The sequence below is a fragment of the Prosopis cineraria genome, unplaced genomic scaffold (genome assembly GCF_029017545.1).
Source record: "Prosopis cineraria cultivar Desert tree isolate PC_DT_omini unplaced genomic scaffold, ASM2901754v1 PC1, whole genome shotgun sequence".
Taxonomy (NCBI): Eukaryota; Viridiplantae; Streptophyta; class Magnoliopsida; order Fabales; family Fabaceae; genus Prosopis; species Prosopis cineraria.
The window spans coordinates 7582730-7601611 of record NW_026555332.1 but is presented as its reverse complement, the minus strand read 5'-3'; the positions used below and the strand labels follow the sequence as shown (position 1 = coordinate 7601611).

The 18882-nt window shown below is 31.9% G+C and overlaps 2 protein-coding genes across 4 annotated transcripts; both read right to left on the bottom strand.

The window, feature by feature from the left end:
• Positions 1-2438: 2438 nt before the first annotated feature.
• On the bottom strand, positions 2439-7634 carry LOC129315064 (uncharacterized). 2 transcript variants are annotated; one of them, XM_054958582.1, is made up of 4 exons: positions 6360-7634; positions 5595-5710; positions 4874-4967; positions 2439-3059 (listed from the first exon to the last, which is right to left on the bottom strand). In XM_054958582.1, exons 1-4 carry the CDS (start codon positions 6380-6382, stop codon positions 2912-2914), a joined length of 381 nt encoding a protein of 126 aa, XP_054814557.1. In that variant the 5' UTR covers positions 6383-7634; the 3' UTR covers positions 2439-2911. The 2 variants fall into 2 exon arrangements, with proteins under 2 accessions (XP_054814557.1, XP_054814563.1); XM_054958588.1 differs by lacking the exon at positions 4874-4967.
• A 145-nt stretch (positions 7635-7779) lies between these two features.
• LOC129315052 (pentatricopeptide repeat-containing protein At1g10270) lies at positions 7780-10606 on the bottom strand. 2 transcript variants are annotated; one of them, XM_054958571.1, is made up of 3 exons: positions 8519-10606; positions 8372-8434; positions 7780-8226 (listed from the first exon to the last, which is right to left on the bottom strand). In XM_054958571.1, exons 1-3 carry the CDS (start codon positions 10518-10520, stop codon positions 8054-8056), a joined length of 2238 nt encoding a protein of 745 aa, XP_054814546.1. In that variant the 5' UTR covers positions 10521-10606; the 3' UTR covers positions 7780-8053. The 2 variants fall into 2 exon arrangements, with proteins under 2 accessions (XP_054814546.1, XP_054814540.1); XM_054958565.1 differs by having other exon boundaries at positions 8372-10604.
• Positions 10607-18882: the final 8276 nt, after the last annotated feature.

Below are 18882 nucleotides of genomic sequence, written 5' to 3'. Positions count from 1 at the left end.
TTTACTTCAAAATATGAGTACAGAAAAATTAATCTTTTTAATTGTTTTATTTGCTACCTTCTAAAATTAAATTATTATATTTTGTGGCCAAGTTTATCTCATTTCAATTCCTCTTCCATCTAATATGAGAGGCTTCACGTTTACGCTCAAAATTCGCCCTCCTTATCAATTCAGGTTTTTAAATAAAAGCTAAAAATGATTCCCGCGCACATGATTAGTCATATTTTTTTGAAAAAATTATGTATAAATTTCGTGGAACAAAGTTATTTACTAATAAATTTTATGAAATTTAAAAACAATAACCAAGTCCCTTAAAATTTGAATGTAATTTGAAATTAGATTATAAAAACAATAATGCCTCTATCAAATATATATTATATCAATCAAATAATTAATTTACAACTACTTCATCAATAATTTACAATTATAATTTTAACTTTTATAACTGTAACTTCATATATCCAATAGTTAAACAATCATGTGTTTTTAACAAAATTTAACATTAATTTTTTTTTCAAATTAATATGAATTGTTTATAACTATTTTACTAGTAATTTATAATTATAATTTTAACATTGTGCAAATGTAACTTCATATATTCAATAGTTAAATATAAAATTACAGTTGTAAAGTGTTGAAGTTATAATTATAAATTACTGATGAAATAGCTATAAATTATGACTGATGTAATGTACATATGTTTAATATGGGTATTATTATCTTTTTATTTTAATTTCAAATCACACTCAGGTTTCAAAAATCTAATTATAGTTTTTAAATTTTATGGCACTTAAATAAGTCTACTTTATGAGAGCTATATGTAAAAGCGCGCGCGCACAGTATGTTATCAAAAAAAAAAAACAGTATTCCCATTATTAAAAAACATTGTTTTAATTGAACGGCATATACTATTTTGTGTTTCTTTTAATATTTCACAAATAAATGGTAGCATATTGATTTATGTCTCGCCTATTAACTGCATATAATTTGATAGTCACTCTCTCAAACCACCCAGAGATTATATTAATGGTCCGACACTTATTTAACTAAAAATACAAAATTGAAACTGATATTATTTTTTAAATAAAAATTAATCACGTTATTAAATCTCGTGTTTCACTGTGACATCGTGTAAATCCTCATTTTCAATCATATTAGCTCTCGTTGGACGAAAAATAAAAGTATCAGCTCCCTTTCAATATTTCTTCCTCACTCGTAATAGATATAGGAATGCAATTGTTTCGGTCTATTGTTCTTTCATCATCCCCACCTGTTTGGTGGCATAGAAAAAGTCGATGAAAAAATTATAGGAGAATAATAAATAAAGAATTCATAAGAAAATTAATAATAAATAATAAATTTTTTTTAAAGATTTTCGTACACGTGAGAAAAAGTGTATTGAATTTAAAAGCTTTACTTGTGAAAAAATCCTAAAATAATATTAATGTTTTTACAAGATATTTATTTATCATTTTTCCAAAATCAGTGGAGGGCATATTTGGGAGTTGCTCTGCTTTCTCTTTGATTATATTGTGCTCATCCTACGCTCTTGAATCAACCAGAAAAATGAAATTTTCTTCATCAGCCATTACTTTAATTAAGGCAAGGTTCAATCCATGGAGAAATTAAGGAGCTTGCAATAAGCCGTGGAACTTTAAAAATATCTTTTTAAAGGGAAAAAAATATATCGAGAAGTTTAAAAAGGAAAACAAACCTTGAATTATGAAATCTCAATAATAAACTATAATCTTTATTAGCAATTAAAAAATATAAATAATCAATTGAGAAATTAACTAAATACATTTGAGATTATTTATAATGTCTATTAAAAAATTATAAAAGTCAATTATGAATATATATATATATATATATATATTTTACTATCAATGCACTAACAAACCACTTAAAAAATCAAGTAACCACATTTAAAATTATTTGTCACGTTATTTAAAAGTTTACAATAATTATGAATTATAAGCCAATCATTTATAATTTTTTTGTTGTCAATATATAAATAAATTGCTTGAAAAATTTATTAAAAATAATTAAAATTATTTGCAACATCAATTAAAAATTTACAAAATATTAATTGCAATAGCAAGTCAATAACTTATAATGTACTATTGCTTAGGAAGTCTTTGTGGCATTAATTAAAAATTTACTAAATTTCATTCTGAATCTCAAGCTAATTAACAAAAAATAATTTATCACAAATAAAAACCATAAATTATTATTATAATTTTAAAAATTCAAGATCTACAATTATCATTAATATTCATTCTTTTTTTTTTGCAGCAAAATATTCTTATAATATTCTAATTGTCATTTTCCTAAGAAAAAATTGGATTTAACATAGATGCAAAAATTTAACCACAAATTATTTTCTGAAGACCACTTAATAACATATATTATAAGATAGTGCGAAGTGAATCATGAACTAATAAAATCAGAGCAACAGGCACCTCCCATTTATTTTCAACTAACATCCTTCTATTTGACCAATTGTTTGACTTGAAAAAAAAAATACCAAGCCACATGTCATCAATTCATTTGATCCCCTCATTTGTCGAAAAAAATACCTAAACTATGAATGAAGTCAAAATTTTGAACTTCAAGGCGTGAAGGTTCACATACCTTCCGCCTCTCACCACAGCCCCAACTTCATGGCGTGAAGGTTCATATACTTCAAGCTATGAAATAGTCAAAATTTTGAACTTGAATTTCCTTCATTTTCATGCTTACTTTGTGAATCTTCTGTGCAATGAGATTGATATCTTCCATCAATCTCTCTTTATTGCTTCAACAGAGACTCTAAAATTTCGTACAGTATAATTATTTATGCTCAAAACAATATCTGAAGGTGATTATTGAAGCAACCACGTTTTTAAAAAATTATGCTTGTCATGTTCCATCAACAACAGAGACAGAGAACAGTGGAGAACATGGCCTCCTGTCGCCGTAAGCAAAAAGCAACCTCGAAGCCGAGGAAGCCAGTGGCGCAACAGCATATGCCAAACTTCCAATGACCAGCAGCTCCGCCACAACACGCTCGACCATGTCTGCAGCACCGACCTTAGGGATTATATAAAGATACAGAGACCCAAGAAAGTACAAGCACTCAAACAAGATTAAATCGATTCAAAATCCAAATTTGTTTAACCAAGCGAATTCAAAACCAGTGTTATTTTAAATAGTGAAGCACAAAGATTTGATCTCCGTGTTATCCACTGGAATCATTTTGCTGCAATGAGGAGGCAAGGGCATTGATCTGGCCAAAAGGTAAGACACGGAAGAAAGAAAGAAAAGAAAGAACAAACCGACAGAGGAAAAGGTGAAGAGGGAGAGGGAGAGGTAGAGAGAGTGAGAGAGAAGCTAGAGGGTTAGAGAGAGTGAGTGAGGATCGGGGAGTGAGGGAGAAGATGTAAATGGGCCCCACAGTACAAAATAAACGGAGATACCCATTGGTCCATTTTAACAATTCAAGATTTATTTGGCACGTCATAGCATAAGCTAGTCACTGATTCTCAAAAAATAATTCATAATTAAATTTATATATTTACCATCGGATTTATCACCATCAAATTGTAGGCTGTATAATCTTAGGTTCATCTCTGATATATACATGTCAACATATAAGTTAAATCCTTATTATATATTAACTATAATTTTAACTATAATTAATCAATTGATCTCTATAATTTTAACTCAATTATAATACAATTCCAAACTTCAACTAGTTAAAACTCACTTCTTATAGTTTTAAGCTTTAACTCATTGAAATTCAGTCCCTTTAATTTTGACTTAATAAAACAATCCTTATATTTTAACAACTCAATCCCTATAATAAAGGTTAAAAAAAAATCCTTATAATTTTAACAATTTAAAACACGAGTCCTTCAGTGTCAAGAAATAATTTTAGGGGAAAATGACAATTAAGAATCTCATAAGACCATTAATTACAATTAGATACCTTAAAACCATGATCTTTACTTGAAAATTAGAATTAAAAACACAAGTTCACAAATTTGCCCTCAAATTTCACTTAGAAAATTAAAAAAAAAAACACTACTGAAATTGCTATTATGAATTAGAATTATTGTTAACCTTAATTGAGAAAACAAATATCCACACTTAAAAATGGGTTGTTTCCTGGTACAATACTAAAATTCACTTGTGAAATTTTTGAAAGACATTTGTGAATATACAATAATCACTTAAAAATTTACCATAATTGCTTTTGAATATAAAACCAATCATTTGTGAATCTTTATGCTAACCACTTGGAAAATCAAGAAAATGTACCACTAAAATTACTACCATGGATTGAAACTATTGTTAATCTCAATTAGAAAAACAAGATCCTAAATATTATGGGTTGGGAATTGGGACTACTAAAATTACTATTAAAGGTTGAAATTATTGTTAATTCTATTTCCAAGTATAGATCTTAGTTTTTCCAACTAAAATTAATAATTGTCTAACATATAATAGTAATTTCAGTAGCATCTTTTCCTAATTCTCCAAGTGAGACTCGATCAACTGTTTTAATTCCAAGTAAGAACCATAATTTATTATTGAAATTTCAATAATTCAAAGTTCCTAATTATGATTAATGGTCTTGTGAGGTCCTTAATTGTCATTTTCCCTAACTTTAGCCCTTATAATTTTATTTTTCTAAAATATAAAAACCAATATTGTAAATGAATAAAGCTACAGGGACTAAGCTATGTCAAGTCAAAACTCAGAGACTAAATTTCAACCGAGTCAAAAATTGTAGAATCCAAGTAATATTGAATCAAAGATCAAAGACTTAGTTTTAACTAAAACAAAATTGTAAAAACTAAATGATTAATTTTTTCAAAAAAATAACTACCTATTCTTTGCTGCATACCAGCATGGATTCCAAATGAAGGTTGTCCTTTGAAGATTAACTTTACATACACACATACACATACATGATAGTGCTTCTGTTAAAGGTCACAGTAAACAAAAGTGGACTTGTGTAAGAAATCAGTTCGGTCATCAAAGATCATAAATGCAAATTTTTATCATTACATCACAAAGAGTGGACGCAGTTTGGCACAATTTATTAAAACATCTAAATGGAGCCGCATGCATTGTGCATAGCCTAATAAGCAGGCAATATTATTCATGACCTATAATAATGCAACTCAAGTTTTTTAAAATACATCGTACATTCCACCAATCAGTAGAAACTAACCAACTCTACGTGTGCATCCACATGGAAGAACAAACACTTTCATGTCTTCGATCCTAGTGAAAAGGGCTATAGCCACTTAAGAATGAGATTATTGGGTTCGAGTCTGGTGAATGCAAAAAAACATCTTTGAGAGTTGCTTCTAATTTAGCCCAGCAATGGTCGAATCAAACCCAGTCAAATAGTAATTAAAAAAAAGCTCATCCTTGAGAAATATGTAATGATTGTAATAAGCGACTACATCTGGTTGAAAAGATCGGAGATGAACCACCTATCCCATTGATTAGCATATTTCAGTTCAATAAGGACTCGTAAATTTAATTTTGCAGATAATTATAATTGGGGGTGAACAAAAAGTCACGTAATCTAAATGTACCTTTCTTTTTGATTCGTTGCAGGCACGTGTCGTGCAATATTTCAAGCAAAATTCTTCCACCCACCCACAAGACATTCCTAATGAAAAAGCATCCCAATAAAATCGCTTGAAGGGGACTGCACTCAGAAACAAGAACCAGAAGATAGCATTAGGGCCAATATCAAGTAAAACTACAAATCGTGGCCACAAGGGAATGCATTCCCTAAAAGACAAACAAGTGGATTCTGCATTCTGCACTGCTTCAATCTAACCCCATTGTGCAAATTTCTACATGCACAATGAGTTAATGTCCAAAAAGACTTTGCTCAATAGTCACTAACCATATTGCAAATTTATTCTTTTGCAGTATAAACAATTTCATGTCAACTAGAACTCAATGCATAATCAAGGTCAAATACCAATTACAAAAGGCTAAAATCCAGAACCTTTCAATACAAGAAAATTTGGGAGATTTGCAGGCACTAAGTTCAGGTCTATATTGGGTTTTTCAGAATTTCAAGACATCAACAAATGTTGATAAAAGCTATACATGCTAATTATATGCTCCAGGGCTTTTTTATTTTCTGTGATTAACTTGATTTCAAAATTTAAACATGAACTCCAGGAAAAATTATCTGCAAATGTTCCACTGCAATATATGGTAAATTTGTTATCACATAAAAATTTCAGAAAAAACTGTAATGACCGTTCAACTGATTTCCTACTCAGAAGCATCAATTTGTCAGGAGAACTTTGCCCAGAGTCAGAGAACTCATTTGGGCCTACCTTAGGCATCTGCAATGATTCATGCTGTAAGATGCGTCTTGTTGATAACTGAATCAATAAACGTCAAACCAGTATTGAAACATTGAATTGATTAACTGTAACTAACTGTTTGTAACCATATTTGATAGATAGACATAATCTGAGAAAGCATGAAACAACTTCTACATAGATAGATCATATCGAGCCCGTATACTTCCCCCAGGAACATGTCAAAGTGCAATCCTCATCCCTTGAATTTGCTCATCAAACAATCTACCGTTGAGTTGCTCACAACAACCAAAATTCCTTATGACATATGACATTTATTTTCTTTGTACTATAATATTAAAAATTTGAGATAGAAAATAATAAATTAAAATCATTTGCATTCTCTGAATTAATGCATCACCAGTGATGTAACAAGCACAACAAATAAGAGAAACTGCAACGATGAAGGAGCAAAGCTAAAACCTATTCCCTAAGTCCTCCAAGACAAAAGCCTGACCAAAACAAACAAAAGATTAAGGAAACATAGTGACATGATAAAATTACAGACCGAGTTCTCAACTTCTCATCATAATGGGATTATTATATCATCAATCTAATTCATCAACTCAATGTATAAATCCAGCAAAGCGATCAGAATATCAGAATACTAAAAAATAAGGAGCCTAACAGCAAATATAGCATAGTTCCTTTTACTCCTACTACAACTGACAGTTAATGAAAAGAATATGGATAGTTGTGAGGAGATCCAGTAAGCTATTTCCTGTCATTTGTGCTTATAAGTTATACAAGAGAGATACATATTAAAACCCAAACTTGGTCATAAATTCCAAAATATATATACATATATATTATTCTGTATCTTACATTACCATTACTAAGTCTAAGTGAAGGTTAAAAATAGGCCTTAAAAAGACGAAGAAGCCTCACAGAAGAATATAATTACATGAGAGAAGGATAAGAGAGCCTCCTAAATAAGTAAGAATCCAAAAAGGGGGAAATGACAAAAAGGAAAGATAAAAACAAGAACTTGACAAAATAAATATGCAACTGAATCCCCACTCATATTAATCAAATAGATTCCCCGAAAAATTCTGAAAAGAACAAGGGAATCAAGATGCAGGAACCCTTCCCATTAGTCGTTTAGAGCCATCAAGGTGCCTTTAAAAATTTCTAGCATTCCTTTCTAGTCATACATGCCACGCAAATAAATATGCTATAAACTATCAGCCCAACAAATAATTGGATAACAATGCCAGAGGCTACATGGATGTAATTAATGAAAGAGACACACGCACCACACAAATACATGACCTCTTAGTACCATGAACAGTAAAAATTACATCCAGACCAAAATATGTATAAATTCATAAGGGCAAATGCAACTGAGGCGAGATGAAACTCACATGATTTTCAGGTGAAATGAAGGAAGATATCAGAGGCAGTACAAAATTATTTGTTTGCCAAAAATTCAAGGTCAATTACAATAATAAATTATAATATGAAATATTCCATATGACACATCCTATAAGGACTAATAAATGAGAGTAGGTTCCCATATCATCTATTAACTTACAAACACCTCATTATTGTTGTTTTGAGATTTTGACCACTGTGGCTTAACATCAGAGGATACCTAAAATGATGACATCTCTTCTCCTACTTTAAAAGAAAGCGTGCATCACCAGGAACGTCCTGAACTTCCAAAATCAAGCTGCCATCCGTTGAGGGACTTGTAACTGCTGCTGACTTGATTCCTCAACATGAGGAGGGAATTCAGAAGGGGGCTGATAAGGTCTGACTGCATCAACTGATGGTCCAGAGACTGAATGATTTGATGGTGAAATTTGAGCTGCTTCCCCGGAACGTGGATAATGTTGTCCTGCCATTGGGCATAGAATTAAAAATTAAAAATTAAAAAACAATCATGTACAGTATCTTGCCAAATTGTTTTGAGTAAATTAACTCGTAAGGAACTATTAATCCAACTGATTATTCGGGAACCCAAGTAGCTTGTGGAACAGTACCTGAGGGTGCATAATATGGTGGTGATGTTTGAACTTGCTCCCCAGATGATGGATAATGTTGCCCTGCAGGATGAGGTGAAATCCTTGATGCAGGCATATGAGGGCTAGACATTTGATAAGATCCACCCCATGAAGGTTGATGTGTACCTATCATTTGAGGCTGTGGTTCTTGCTGCTGTCCCATCATTGGAGATGGAGGTGCAGAAGGTGGTCCTGCAGGATGCGGTGGAATTCCTGATGCTGGCATATAAGGGCCCATCATATGATGAGATGCACCCCATGAAGGTTGATGTGTTCCCGTCATTTGAGCAGGCTGCGTGGGGTGCATCTGTCCTCTCATTTGAGAAGGAGGCACAGAAGACTGGTTCTGTGGTCCTGTCATCTGAGGAGGGTATTTTGCTGCTGGTGGAGGTGGTGGACGGTATGGAGGCCTTGGTCCAGAAGGACGAGGATTGTGTGCCCATCTATTCATGCCAAGAAGTCTCTCAATCTCCTCACCCCTCCCAGCTTTCCCAAAAACCTCAGTTACAAATTCCTTCAATGCAGGAGTCACCCCCACACCATACCGCATCACTTCATCCAGCAAATCACGGCCTTTGTCCAATAAACCTTCACCACAGAGTCCCATTATAACAACCTCATAGCAAGAAGGTTCCGGCTTGGGATCTTTTTCTCCCATCTTACTCAAAATCTGTGCACTATCAATAGCTTTGCCATTCTTGATCAATTCATCAAATACCCTATTACCAAAGCTAGCAACCACCCTCAGACCAGCATCCACCATTCTGTTAAATACCCTCAAAGCATCATCAATCCTTTCCATTTTCAAGTAGGCCTCAATCAAAGTCCTATGGGTTGGCACATCCGGGCTTAGTGATTTTGAACACAATTCTTCAAACAGAGTTTCTGCCTCTGATAACATCCCATTCTCACAACATCTGGAAATGATATTATTGTAGCCTGCAACATCCATGGCAAAAGGCTTTGAATTTGCTCTTGTCCCGACCTTCTTAAATGTTGAAAGGGCTTCCGAAATCTTACCAAGCTTAAAACACTCATTGACCATTATATTAAATGTATCCGAGTTAACAGCTTGGAAATTTGGAGGGGTGTGGTTGTCTAACATCTGATCGAATAAAGCCCAAGCCTCTTTTTCTCTACCATGCCTAAGCAAGACCTCCAATAGAACATTGCAAGTTGCTGGAATCATCCTAAACTGTCGATCCATTAATGACTTGTAGGATTCCATAGCCTCCTTATCTCTCCCCTGATTGAAGAACCATTCCATGTAAGTTGCGTTAACAACTCCATCATACACCAAACATCTCTCCTTAAGCTCATCAAATAGCTCATTCGCCTTCTCCAAATTTCCCAAGTTTAAAAACCCAGAAATCAAGTTATTATAAACCAAAGAATCTGCACCGTGCCCTTTATTTAACATTTCACGCAAAAGGTCAACAGCTTCACCTATGCGACCAGCATCAATCAATCCTTTGGTAAGGTGTCTATAAGTCACTGGAGACGGGCTGAATGGCGCATTCGCCATGATATGGCGATAAACCTCAAGCCCCACATCAACTCGACCCTCATCACAATGGGTGTTAATCAAATTATTGTAAGATACAATATTGGGCACTATATTGGACTGGTTGAAGAAAAATTGAAACAGAGAAACGGCATCGTTATACCTCTTCGCCCGGTACATGGCAGCTATGATGGCATTGCAAGTGAAAACAGTGGGCCGCGTCCTAGAGAAAACAGAGTGACGTGCGACTGCAGAGGCAGCATCGAGGTCACCGGCGCGAATAAGAGATTGGACTCGATTGTGTAGGCTGAGGCGCGGTCCAACCAGTGCAGAAGTGGAGTCAGGTAGGCGTGGTGCGTTAGGATCACGCGAGAAAGACTGCTGCGGAGGAGGGCGAATCGCATTCAGGGGCGGCTCGATACGGAGGCGACGCTTCCGGCGTCGACGCTCAGCAGCGGCTTCTTCGGCGGAGGAGAACGCAAAGGCACGGCTCTGTGAGATTTGGAATGGGTTTATATTAGTCTCGAAGTTCACACATTGGGTATGGTGAAGATGGTTTTGGGAAGCGAGTTCGGAGGTGGAGAAACGGCGGAGGGAACGGATGAGAAGGCGGTATAGCGACATGGTTTCGTCGGAAAAGAGGTAATGAGTGGCGAGGGATCGAAACGATAGATAAACCCTAGCAAGCCAGAGGTTTTTCGGAGAAGCCGAGAAAATGACTCGTAAATAGTACAGTAGTTAATTTAATTATTAATTATGAATTAATTAACAATTAATTTCACGGGATTTTGGCAAAAAAATAAAAAAGAAAGAACCTACTTTTTCACCGTAAGTTTGAGTCATGTGCTCATTTTTCAAGACATCGTCGATGTTTTTTCCACGATAAAATAGAGAGTAGCAGTAGCAGACACCGTTCTTTTTCTTAGTTTACTGCAACTTTTACATGTTTTCCAGTTTCCAGTGTAGCTTTCATTTTTTTTATATAAAAAGATCAAATATATTTAAAAAAGTAAAAAGATAATTTTCAACAATATAAATTTCTGAACTAAGTTTAGAGGAGGGAAATTAAATATAGCAGTGACAAATGAAAAGGAAGTAAATTAAAAAATTAAAAAATTTAGGGTAAGCATAATTTTTTGTCCTTATATTTTACTTGCATTTTACTTTTAATCTCTACACTTTTTTTAATATTTTATGTCTTTATATTTTTATTTTTTATTATTTTAAATCCTTTCAAAATCTCTATACTTTATTTATAAAAAGATAAAAAAATAATAAAAAATAAAAATGTAGGATCTAAAATATCAAAAAAAAGTATGAGAACCAAAAGTAAAAAACAAGTAAAGTACCTACTCAAAAATTATGTTTACCCAAAAATCTATACCATAATTAAAAACATTTAAAATCAAATATCTTTGTTGGAGAGTCTAGAAAAACTTTATAGCAAATTATATAAAAAAGGCAGGATCCAAGGAAATTATATATAGATTGTTGTTGATAATTCACAAAAGCATCAAATGATGACAAATAGGATTGAAATATTTTGGATATCGTTGCCAAAAGAAAAATTACTTTTGCCAAATGAAAACTTGGCAAAAAACTAGGTCTTTTTTTTTTAGCCGAAAAAAAAAACTATGTCTTTTCCTCTTATACTTTTTAATCTAAATCTTTCATCCCTTGTAATTAATCAGAGAACGAGAAAGAAGTACGTTACCAATTTCATTTCTTGAATGAAGATAATGAGACATCTAAAATGTAAGACCATGGACAAATATTAGTTAAATGGTGAATAATGCTAGCAAAATCATTGATTAAGTGACTTCATTGTAAAAAGCTGCATTCCTCTTTTGCCAAATCAAATTTAGTAGAATAATGATTTGCAAAATGATATCAATCTGCCCTTCCTTGTTAAAAATAGGGAGCACAGCAACCAGGGAATCAAGCTAATCTGAGCAATATTTGAAGATCTAATGGATAGGACTCCAAACCATTATAGCAAAAAGACATGAAAAGAAAACATGATCTAAAGATTCATTCTCAAGGCATTCAGACACACAATGAGATGCAGTGTTGAGATGATGATCTTGCAAAATATTTCCAATGGGCAATGTTGAATCAATCAATTTCCAAATAAATAATAAATATTTTAAAGGCAATTTCAATTTTTAGATAAAAATGAGACCATCAAGGTCTAATGCAAGAAAAACTCCAAAGAGTGCCCAAAAACTATTATATCCCATCTTCATAGTATAAGAGTTATCAGAACTAGGTAATCATGGTAAGAGAAAATTATAAAAAAAAAAATACAAAAAACTCTCAAGAATAATAATAAAATTATTATTATTTAAAAAAATTCTTATACTTTTCTTTTATTTATATTTTCTCCTTACTTTTTCTTCTATCCAAATCTACGCCTAAAATGGCTCTAAGTCAACTCAGCCACAGTTTCTTTTCTTTTTCCTGCTTCCTGTTTACCTATTGGCTAGTGACTTTACTTGTGTTTCGTTTTAATTCGTTAGTATATTTGACTTTCCTTAAAATAAAAAAAGGATAGTGACTGCAAGAAAATAAGAGAATCAAGATATAAATGTTTGAAAATAATACAAGTTGAGTAATTAAATTTTAGCATATTGAATTTAATTATTCATATTTCTACAATTTAATATTTCAATAAAAAATTTATAAAAATAAATATGAATTATTCAAACGTTGATTTTTTTAATGCAATTCAACTGTTGATTTTATGGTTAGAAAACAAAAAGGAGGATAATCTCTTCTATTAATGAAACTTATTTCATATGCCAAACAGAGAAAAAAGAAAGAAAGAGGGAAAGATGATGAGAATAAAAGAGGGAAGAAAAATCTCATTTTTTTTAAATGAAAGTAAACTTAATTAAAAAAAATAAAAGGGTAAAGGTATACTTTTATCCCTAAAGTATTTTTTGAGAAGCACTCATCACCCTAATAGAAAAGAAATCATGTTAAAATAATTTTGCCTTTAATGTTATCAAAACGGATCATATTTGCCCTTTCTGTTAAAATTTTAATATTGATCTTAAGTATTGACCATTAAAAAATTTGATGGAGAGAGTAAAAATGCTTTGTTTTGATAATGTTAAGGGCAAAATTGCTCTAACAAAAATATTAAAGTGTTGGGTGCTCCTCAAAAAATACGTTAGGGATAAAAATGCACTTTTATTCAAAATAGAAAAGGGATCACAACATTGGCCCAAAGAAATCAAATTCCTAAAGGGTCTATTTGGTTCAATGGGAGGATAGAAAAGGGTAGCGGTTTTAATAGAGGGGATGAAAAGGTTTTAATATTACCTTATTTTATTCAAGAGGGAAGAAGAGAAAAGATAATTATAAATAGATAAATTTATCTTTATATTATTAAAATTATTTTTCCAATAAAATATAGTTATGAATGTTTTTAAATTATAAATATATAGAATAACTATTATTGTTAAATATATTATTAAAAACCCAACATTGCTAAATTTGTTTAAAAAAATAAAAAGTAACAATTAAAAGGGAGACTATATTAGTTATTATGTAACAAAATTATATCCTACCTTCCCAGTCCCCCCAATTTTGAGAGAAGAAGAGGGGAAATTTTTTTAAATTTTTCCTCTCCTCCTCCCACTTTTTTAGGGAGGGAGTCTCTTCACTTTTTTTCCCTTCATTTTCCCAATCCACACCATTTATTAATTTTATAATTAAAAAATATTTAATAAAATAATTTGAATGATGAGGATTGGGAAAATGGAGGGGAAAAAAGGAGAGACCCCTCTCCACACTTTCCCAAACTAATTAAGGGGAGGGGAGCAAAATCCCTCCCCTCTTTTCCTCTCTTCCCAACCAAATATTGCCTAAAGTTAAGAGAGTATAGAGGAAAGATAAAACCAAGCCCACTATAACTTGGACCTTCAACAGACACAATTTTTTTTTATAACAAAAAGGATAAAACCCAAGTTACAAGAAATTAAATATCAACAACACAAAGGGACTGAAGTCCCATACAATCTTTAAAAACAAGGTCCTTCAAGAAAAGGGGGCTAAATCAAACAGAGAAGAAACCAAAATTCCTTCCTTAGCTAGTAAGTCTGCAACCATATTCATCTTTCGATGAATAAAATTAATGTTCACTCACCAGTCATATTGGAGGATTCACTTAATTTCTAACAAAACAAGACTTCCGTTAAGCAAATTCATAGATTCTCCATTTAGTATCTCCACCAAGTTCTTGCAATCAAATTCAACAACAATCTTCTTGAAGTCCATATCCCAAGCTAATTTAAGACTTCTAAACATGGCCCATTCTTCAGCCTCATAAGGGAAGCAAATACCAAGGGAAAAGGAGAAACCTACAATCCAAACTCCTACACAATCTCGTAGCACACTACCATATCTTGCCTTACCCGAAATAGATGACATAGCACCTGTATTGAATTTGACCCAGTCCTTTGGGGGTGGTCTCCAACATATATCCCAAACTCATCATCATTATTATCCAGAAGAGATTCATCTTGAGTAGTGACATAGGATTGCTAAGAGTGTAGCACAACATCCATGGGATTGACAGGTTTGAGGAAATCATGTTGAAAGATAGAATAATTCCTCTACTTCCACAATTCCCAAATAGTCACACCTTAAAGGAGATTCCAATTAGAAGATAAACTAGTGTTGTTGGGTGGTTTAAAATTCCAGGTCATCTACTCTTTAAGATTTAAAGAGAAAAAAATATGATGAAATCTAGTTGGAACCCATTTATGCCAAATTTGTTTTGCATAATAACAGTCCCTGGTCATATAAAGCATGTCTTCATCATCAAGTTCACATTAATTGCATAAAGGAGAACAAATAGCCCATAAACTTCTCCATTTATTAGTGGGTAATCTATTATGATAAGTAAGCCAAAAGAAAGCATGAATTCTTTCAACCCCCTTCTATTTTTAGACAGTTTTGAACATAAGATCCAGTAAATTTAAAGGTGGTTTTTCAATCATAAAGTATGCAATTTTAGTAGAGAAAGAACCATTAGTAGTTTTATTCCACATCATGAAATCATGACCAGCAGACTAAGAAGGAGGTAATAAGGATATAAGTTTAGATAATACTTCTTGTGGCATAATAAGGGACAATCTGATGAAATCCCACGCTCTAAATCGTGTCCAATCAGCAATTTTAGACTCCATCTCTTCTTCAAAAAGTGGACGCAGCACTAGATATTTAATCTTTTTATTAGGAAAAAGCCAATAATCTTTGAGAAACTTAATTGACTCTCCATCACGAAGCTGCCATCTAGTTCCTTTATCCACCAAATCCTTATGTTGGTAAATAAATTTCTAGGTTGGTGAATCATGAGCTTTAGCTTCCAGCAAGTCTTCTTGAGATATGAACATGTACTTTTTCTACAAAAGATTAGCCCACAAACCTGTGACCAATTTCCATGTAATTTAGTTCCACAAGATCTATTTACATGAGTAAGTTTTTTAAAACCGAGTCCTCCATAGGCTTTAGGAAGAGTGATTCTATCCCAACTTAAAAGGTGGAAGCCTTTTGAGGTTGTACTATCCCAAATAAAATTTCTTTAAAGTTTTTCAATCTCATAATAGATAGTTTTTAGAATGTTGGCAACTTGCATTAGATAGAGAGGCACTGTACTCAATATAGACTTAGCAAGCACCACACATCCAGCAGCAGAAAGACAATTTGATTTCCAACCAGCAAGCTTAGCTCTAACTCTATCAACAATATATTGAAATTTTCCTATTGATTTCCTTTCATCAGTTAAGGGAAAACCAAGGTATCTACCAATTTTCACAGAGACCTTCATTCCCGCGATCCTCTTTATTTTTCCTTTTAGGATAGGACTCACATTCTTGGAAAAGAATAAAGAAGATTTATACTTATTAACCTTCTTCCCAGAAGCTGTACAAAAAACATTAAGACAATCAATCATAACATTTGCTTACTGTTCAGTGGTTTTTCCAAAGAGGAGATCATCTGTAAACATTAGATGAGAAATCGAGGGCCCTTCTTTTGTGATATGAATAGGTAACCAAAGCCCTGAATCAACTGTATCACTGATGATATGTGATAGCCTATCCATACACAACACAAATAAGAAAGGTGAAAGAGGATCTCCTTCTCGAAGACCCCTGTGAGGAGAGAAATACTCCATTTGTATCCCATTCCATAAAACATTATAAGAGACAGTAGAAATGCATCTCATAATAAAAGAAATAAAGTCAAAGTTCATACCAGCCTCAATTAAAACTTGCTTTAAAAAATGCCAAGTGATTTTGTCGTAAGCTTTTTCCTGGACTATTTTCATAGTAAAAAAAACCTTTTTTCCTTCTTGCCTTCTTCATAATGTGCAATATTTCTTGCCCAATAATGATGTTATCTTGAATTTGGCGTCTTGAAATAAAACTAGCTTGGAAAGGGGATATCAAGGGGATATCAAGTTAAAGCTTCATTATCATAATATTCTAAAAAGACTTTCGATACATGAACTCAGCAAGCTACCTTGTCGATGGTCACCGTTTGTGGTTTAAACATAGCTTCCCATGGCCTAACAGTGATATAGTAGTCGTAGATCATCCAGGGACCCCTTGTTAATGCATTGAAGTAATCCTCTTGGTTTGAGAGTTTAACCACAAAATAGCCATGTCCTATGTTGATGAACCTAATCACTCCCTTCTTAGCCCACATGGCTTGCAGTCTATTCTCCAAAGCCTTAAAGCCAATAGGTCTGTCCAGTAGCTTCACAATGACCGCCTTCTTCCAGGCATTATAGAGCCTCTTCTTGACTCTCTGGTAGAAAACAAATGTCGAGAATTTTTTTATCGGATCTTCCACCGTGTTGTAGTCTGGTTCATTTGCTTCTTCAGAATTGTTTTGTTCATCATCTGAGGCCCTGTAATCATCTATTTCCTATTCATCGTCAGATAGCTCATCTCCTTTGCTGGTTCCCATAAGCTTCTTGGCAAAGGTTGATTTTCCATTTTTCTTCTCAGGTAGTTTAGTACCCATTTTTGGCCAGTCTCCTTGAATACCATTCAAGTTAGCTGTTGCACCGGTATTCTTTATTTTCTTCGAGCTCCTTGTCAAAAGATCGTCTTCTTCTTCACTATGGGGACGGCTTGGTTGGAGAGAGAGAATTCTGGAAGAGACCGACATAATGCTTTTATGGTAGAGCTATTATTAAACAAGAATTCAACAGACACAATTGAAAATGAAGACTAACATGCATTTCAAGCTTGATAGAACTCCAACTTGCAGAAGTATCTAGAAATAATTCGTAAAAGCAAGCATAAAACCACCATGGTTCTAACGGATGAAGATTCAATTATCAGCTTGTTTGTTTTAACTTATTTTTAAAAAAAATCATTAATTTTGTGAAAAAAAATTATTTTGTGATTTTTTATAATGTTTATTTAAGCTTTTGAAAATAAGTAGAATAAAAAAAGAAGATATTTTATTATTTTAAAATAACTCCTGAAAATAATATAATACAATAGATGAGAAATAATATTATGAAGAGGCAGGATATACAAAAATATTATAAAATTTTATAATAATATAATAATAAATTATTTTTATAAAAAAATCAAGAAAGATGTTATAAAATTTAAAAATAATTAGCTAATAATAACTTTTTTTATTATAGAAACCAAACACAAAATAATATCATCTTTTTATAAAACCTTTACAAAATAAATTTATTTTTTATAAAATTTATAAATTATTTAAAAAGCACTTATTTTTTAATTTTAAACAAACAGACTATATTATATGACAAATTGGTTGGACAGAAATAGAAGATAAGACAAATTTTAGTGAATTAAATTTAAAAAATTAGAGGAGTTAAAAACTTTCAATTAATTTTCCTGACCCTTTTACAAGACATTTTCTTTTTTTTTAAATTTTATAACCTCACATGTCAATTTTTTTAAATCAAATTCATTAAAATCTCCCCCCAGGGGATTATGGACTATTAAATCTCTGCCATTTGATCTATTCTTATTTTTTTGATCTAACCACTGATAAACAGTGGCAAGAATATTCGGTAAATATCTTTTTTAGACCCACGTACCTTCTCGATTATTATGCGAGGAAAAAAAGGATCCTGTTCCCATTAACACCTTAACGGTCACTAAATCATATATTGTATTTATATTACTTTGAAGAATGTTAATTTTCAAAAGTTTAAAAAAAAAAAATCTGACAACAAAGTTAAAAAAGAATATTTATTCATGTATTCAAACACACTTTGGGACAGGGGTGGAGATAGAAGGTACCGCCTCTTAACTTTTTAATTTTTTTAATAAAATATAGAGATTATATATTTTTGATTCTCTTAAGTTGGTATATTATAGAAATTATAAAACATTAGGTAAAATTTTTATTTCAATTATATATGTAATCTTTTACAATATATAGAGCAACTATTTCAGTAACTTAAAAATATAATTGTCATAAAATCTATTTATTTTTTTCAACAAGATAATTCTATACATGCTTTTAAAGTAGTAATTAATGTCACTTCATTTTGCTTTCATTTTATAGTTGACAAAAGAAATTATAAAAATTATTATTAACAAACTTTGCCAAGTATTGCAACAAAAATTTTAAAATATATTAAATGTTATGTGCTTAATATATATATATATATATATATATATCTCATAGAATCACTTATCCAAAAGTAAGAGGGTTGGTAAAAATATTCTTTAAAAAAAATTATTTTTTTTAAACAGTCAAGCTACTAAAATTTATGATATGAATAATTTTTACTCTAATATAATTCAATCTTATCAACATAAAAATTTTATGACAATTAAACATCGTTACTGTATTGATATATTTTTTTTATTATGATTATCAATCAAAAAAATTAAATAGTAAATTCAACAAACAAGTAATAAAACTTATTACATTAAAAAAAACTTTAAATATTAATTATGCAGTTAAATCA

Bases quoted from the DNA above. Each gene is read 5' to 3' on its own strand.
- LOC129315064 (XM_054958582.1), bottom strand. From the start codon at position 6,382: ATGAATCATTGCAGATGCCTAAG. The intron at 4,968-5,594 runs GTACATTTAGAT...GACCTTTAACAG, and splicing joins GCAACGAATCAAAAAGAAAG to AAGCACTATCATGTATGTGT. The intron at 3,060-4,873 runs GTAGTTATTTTT...TCGGTGCTGCAG, and splicing joins TGGTATGCAGCAAAGAATAG to ACATGGTCGAGCGTGTTGTG.
- LOC129315052 (XM_054958565.1), bottom strand. From the start codon at position 10,520: ATGTCGCTATACCGCCTTCTCATCCGTTCCCTCCGCCGTTTCTCCACC. The intron at 8,227-8,371 runs GTACTGTTCCAC...GCCCAATGGCAG, and splicing joins ACCATATTATGCACCCTCAG to GACAACATTATCCACGTTCC.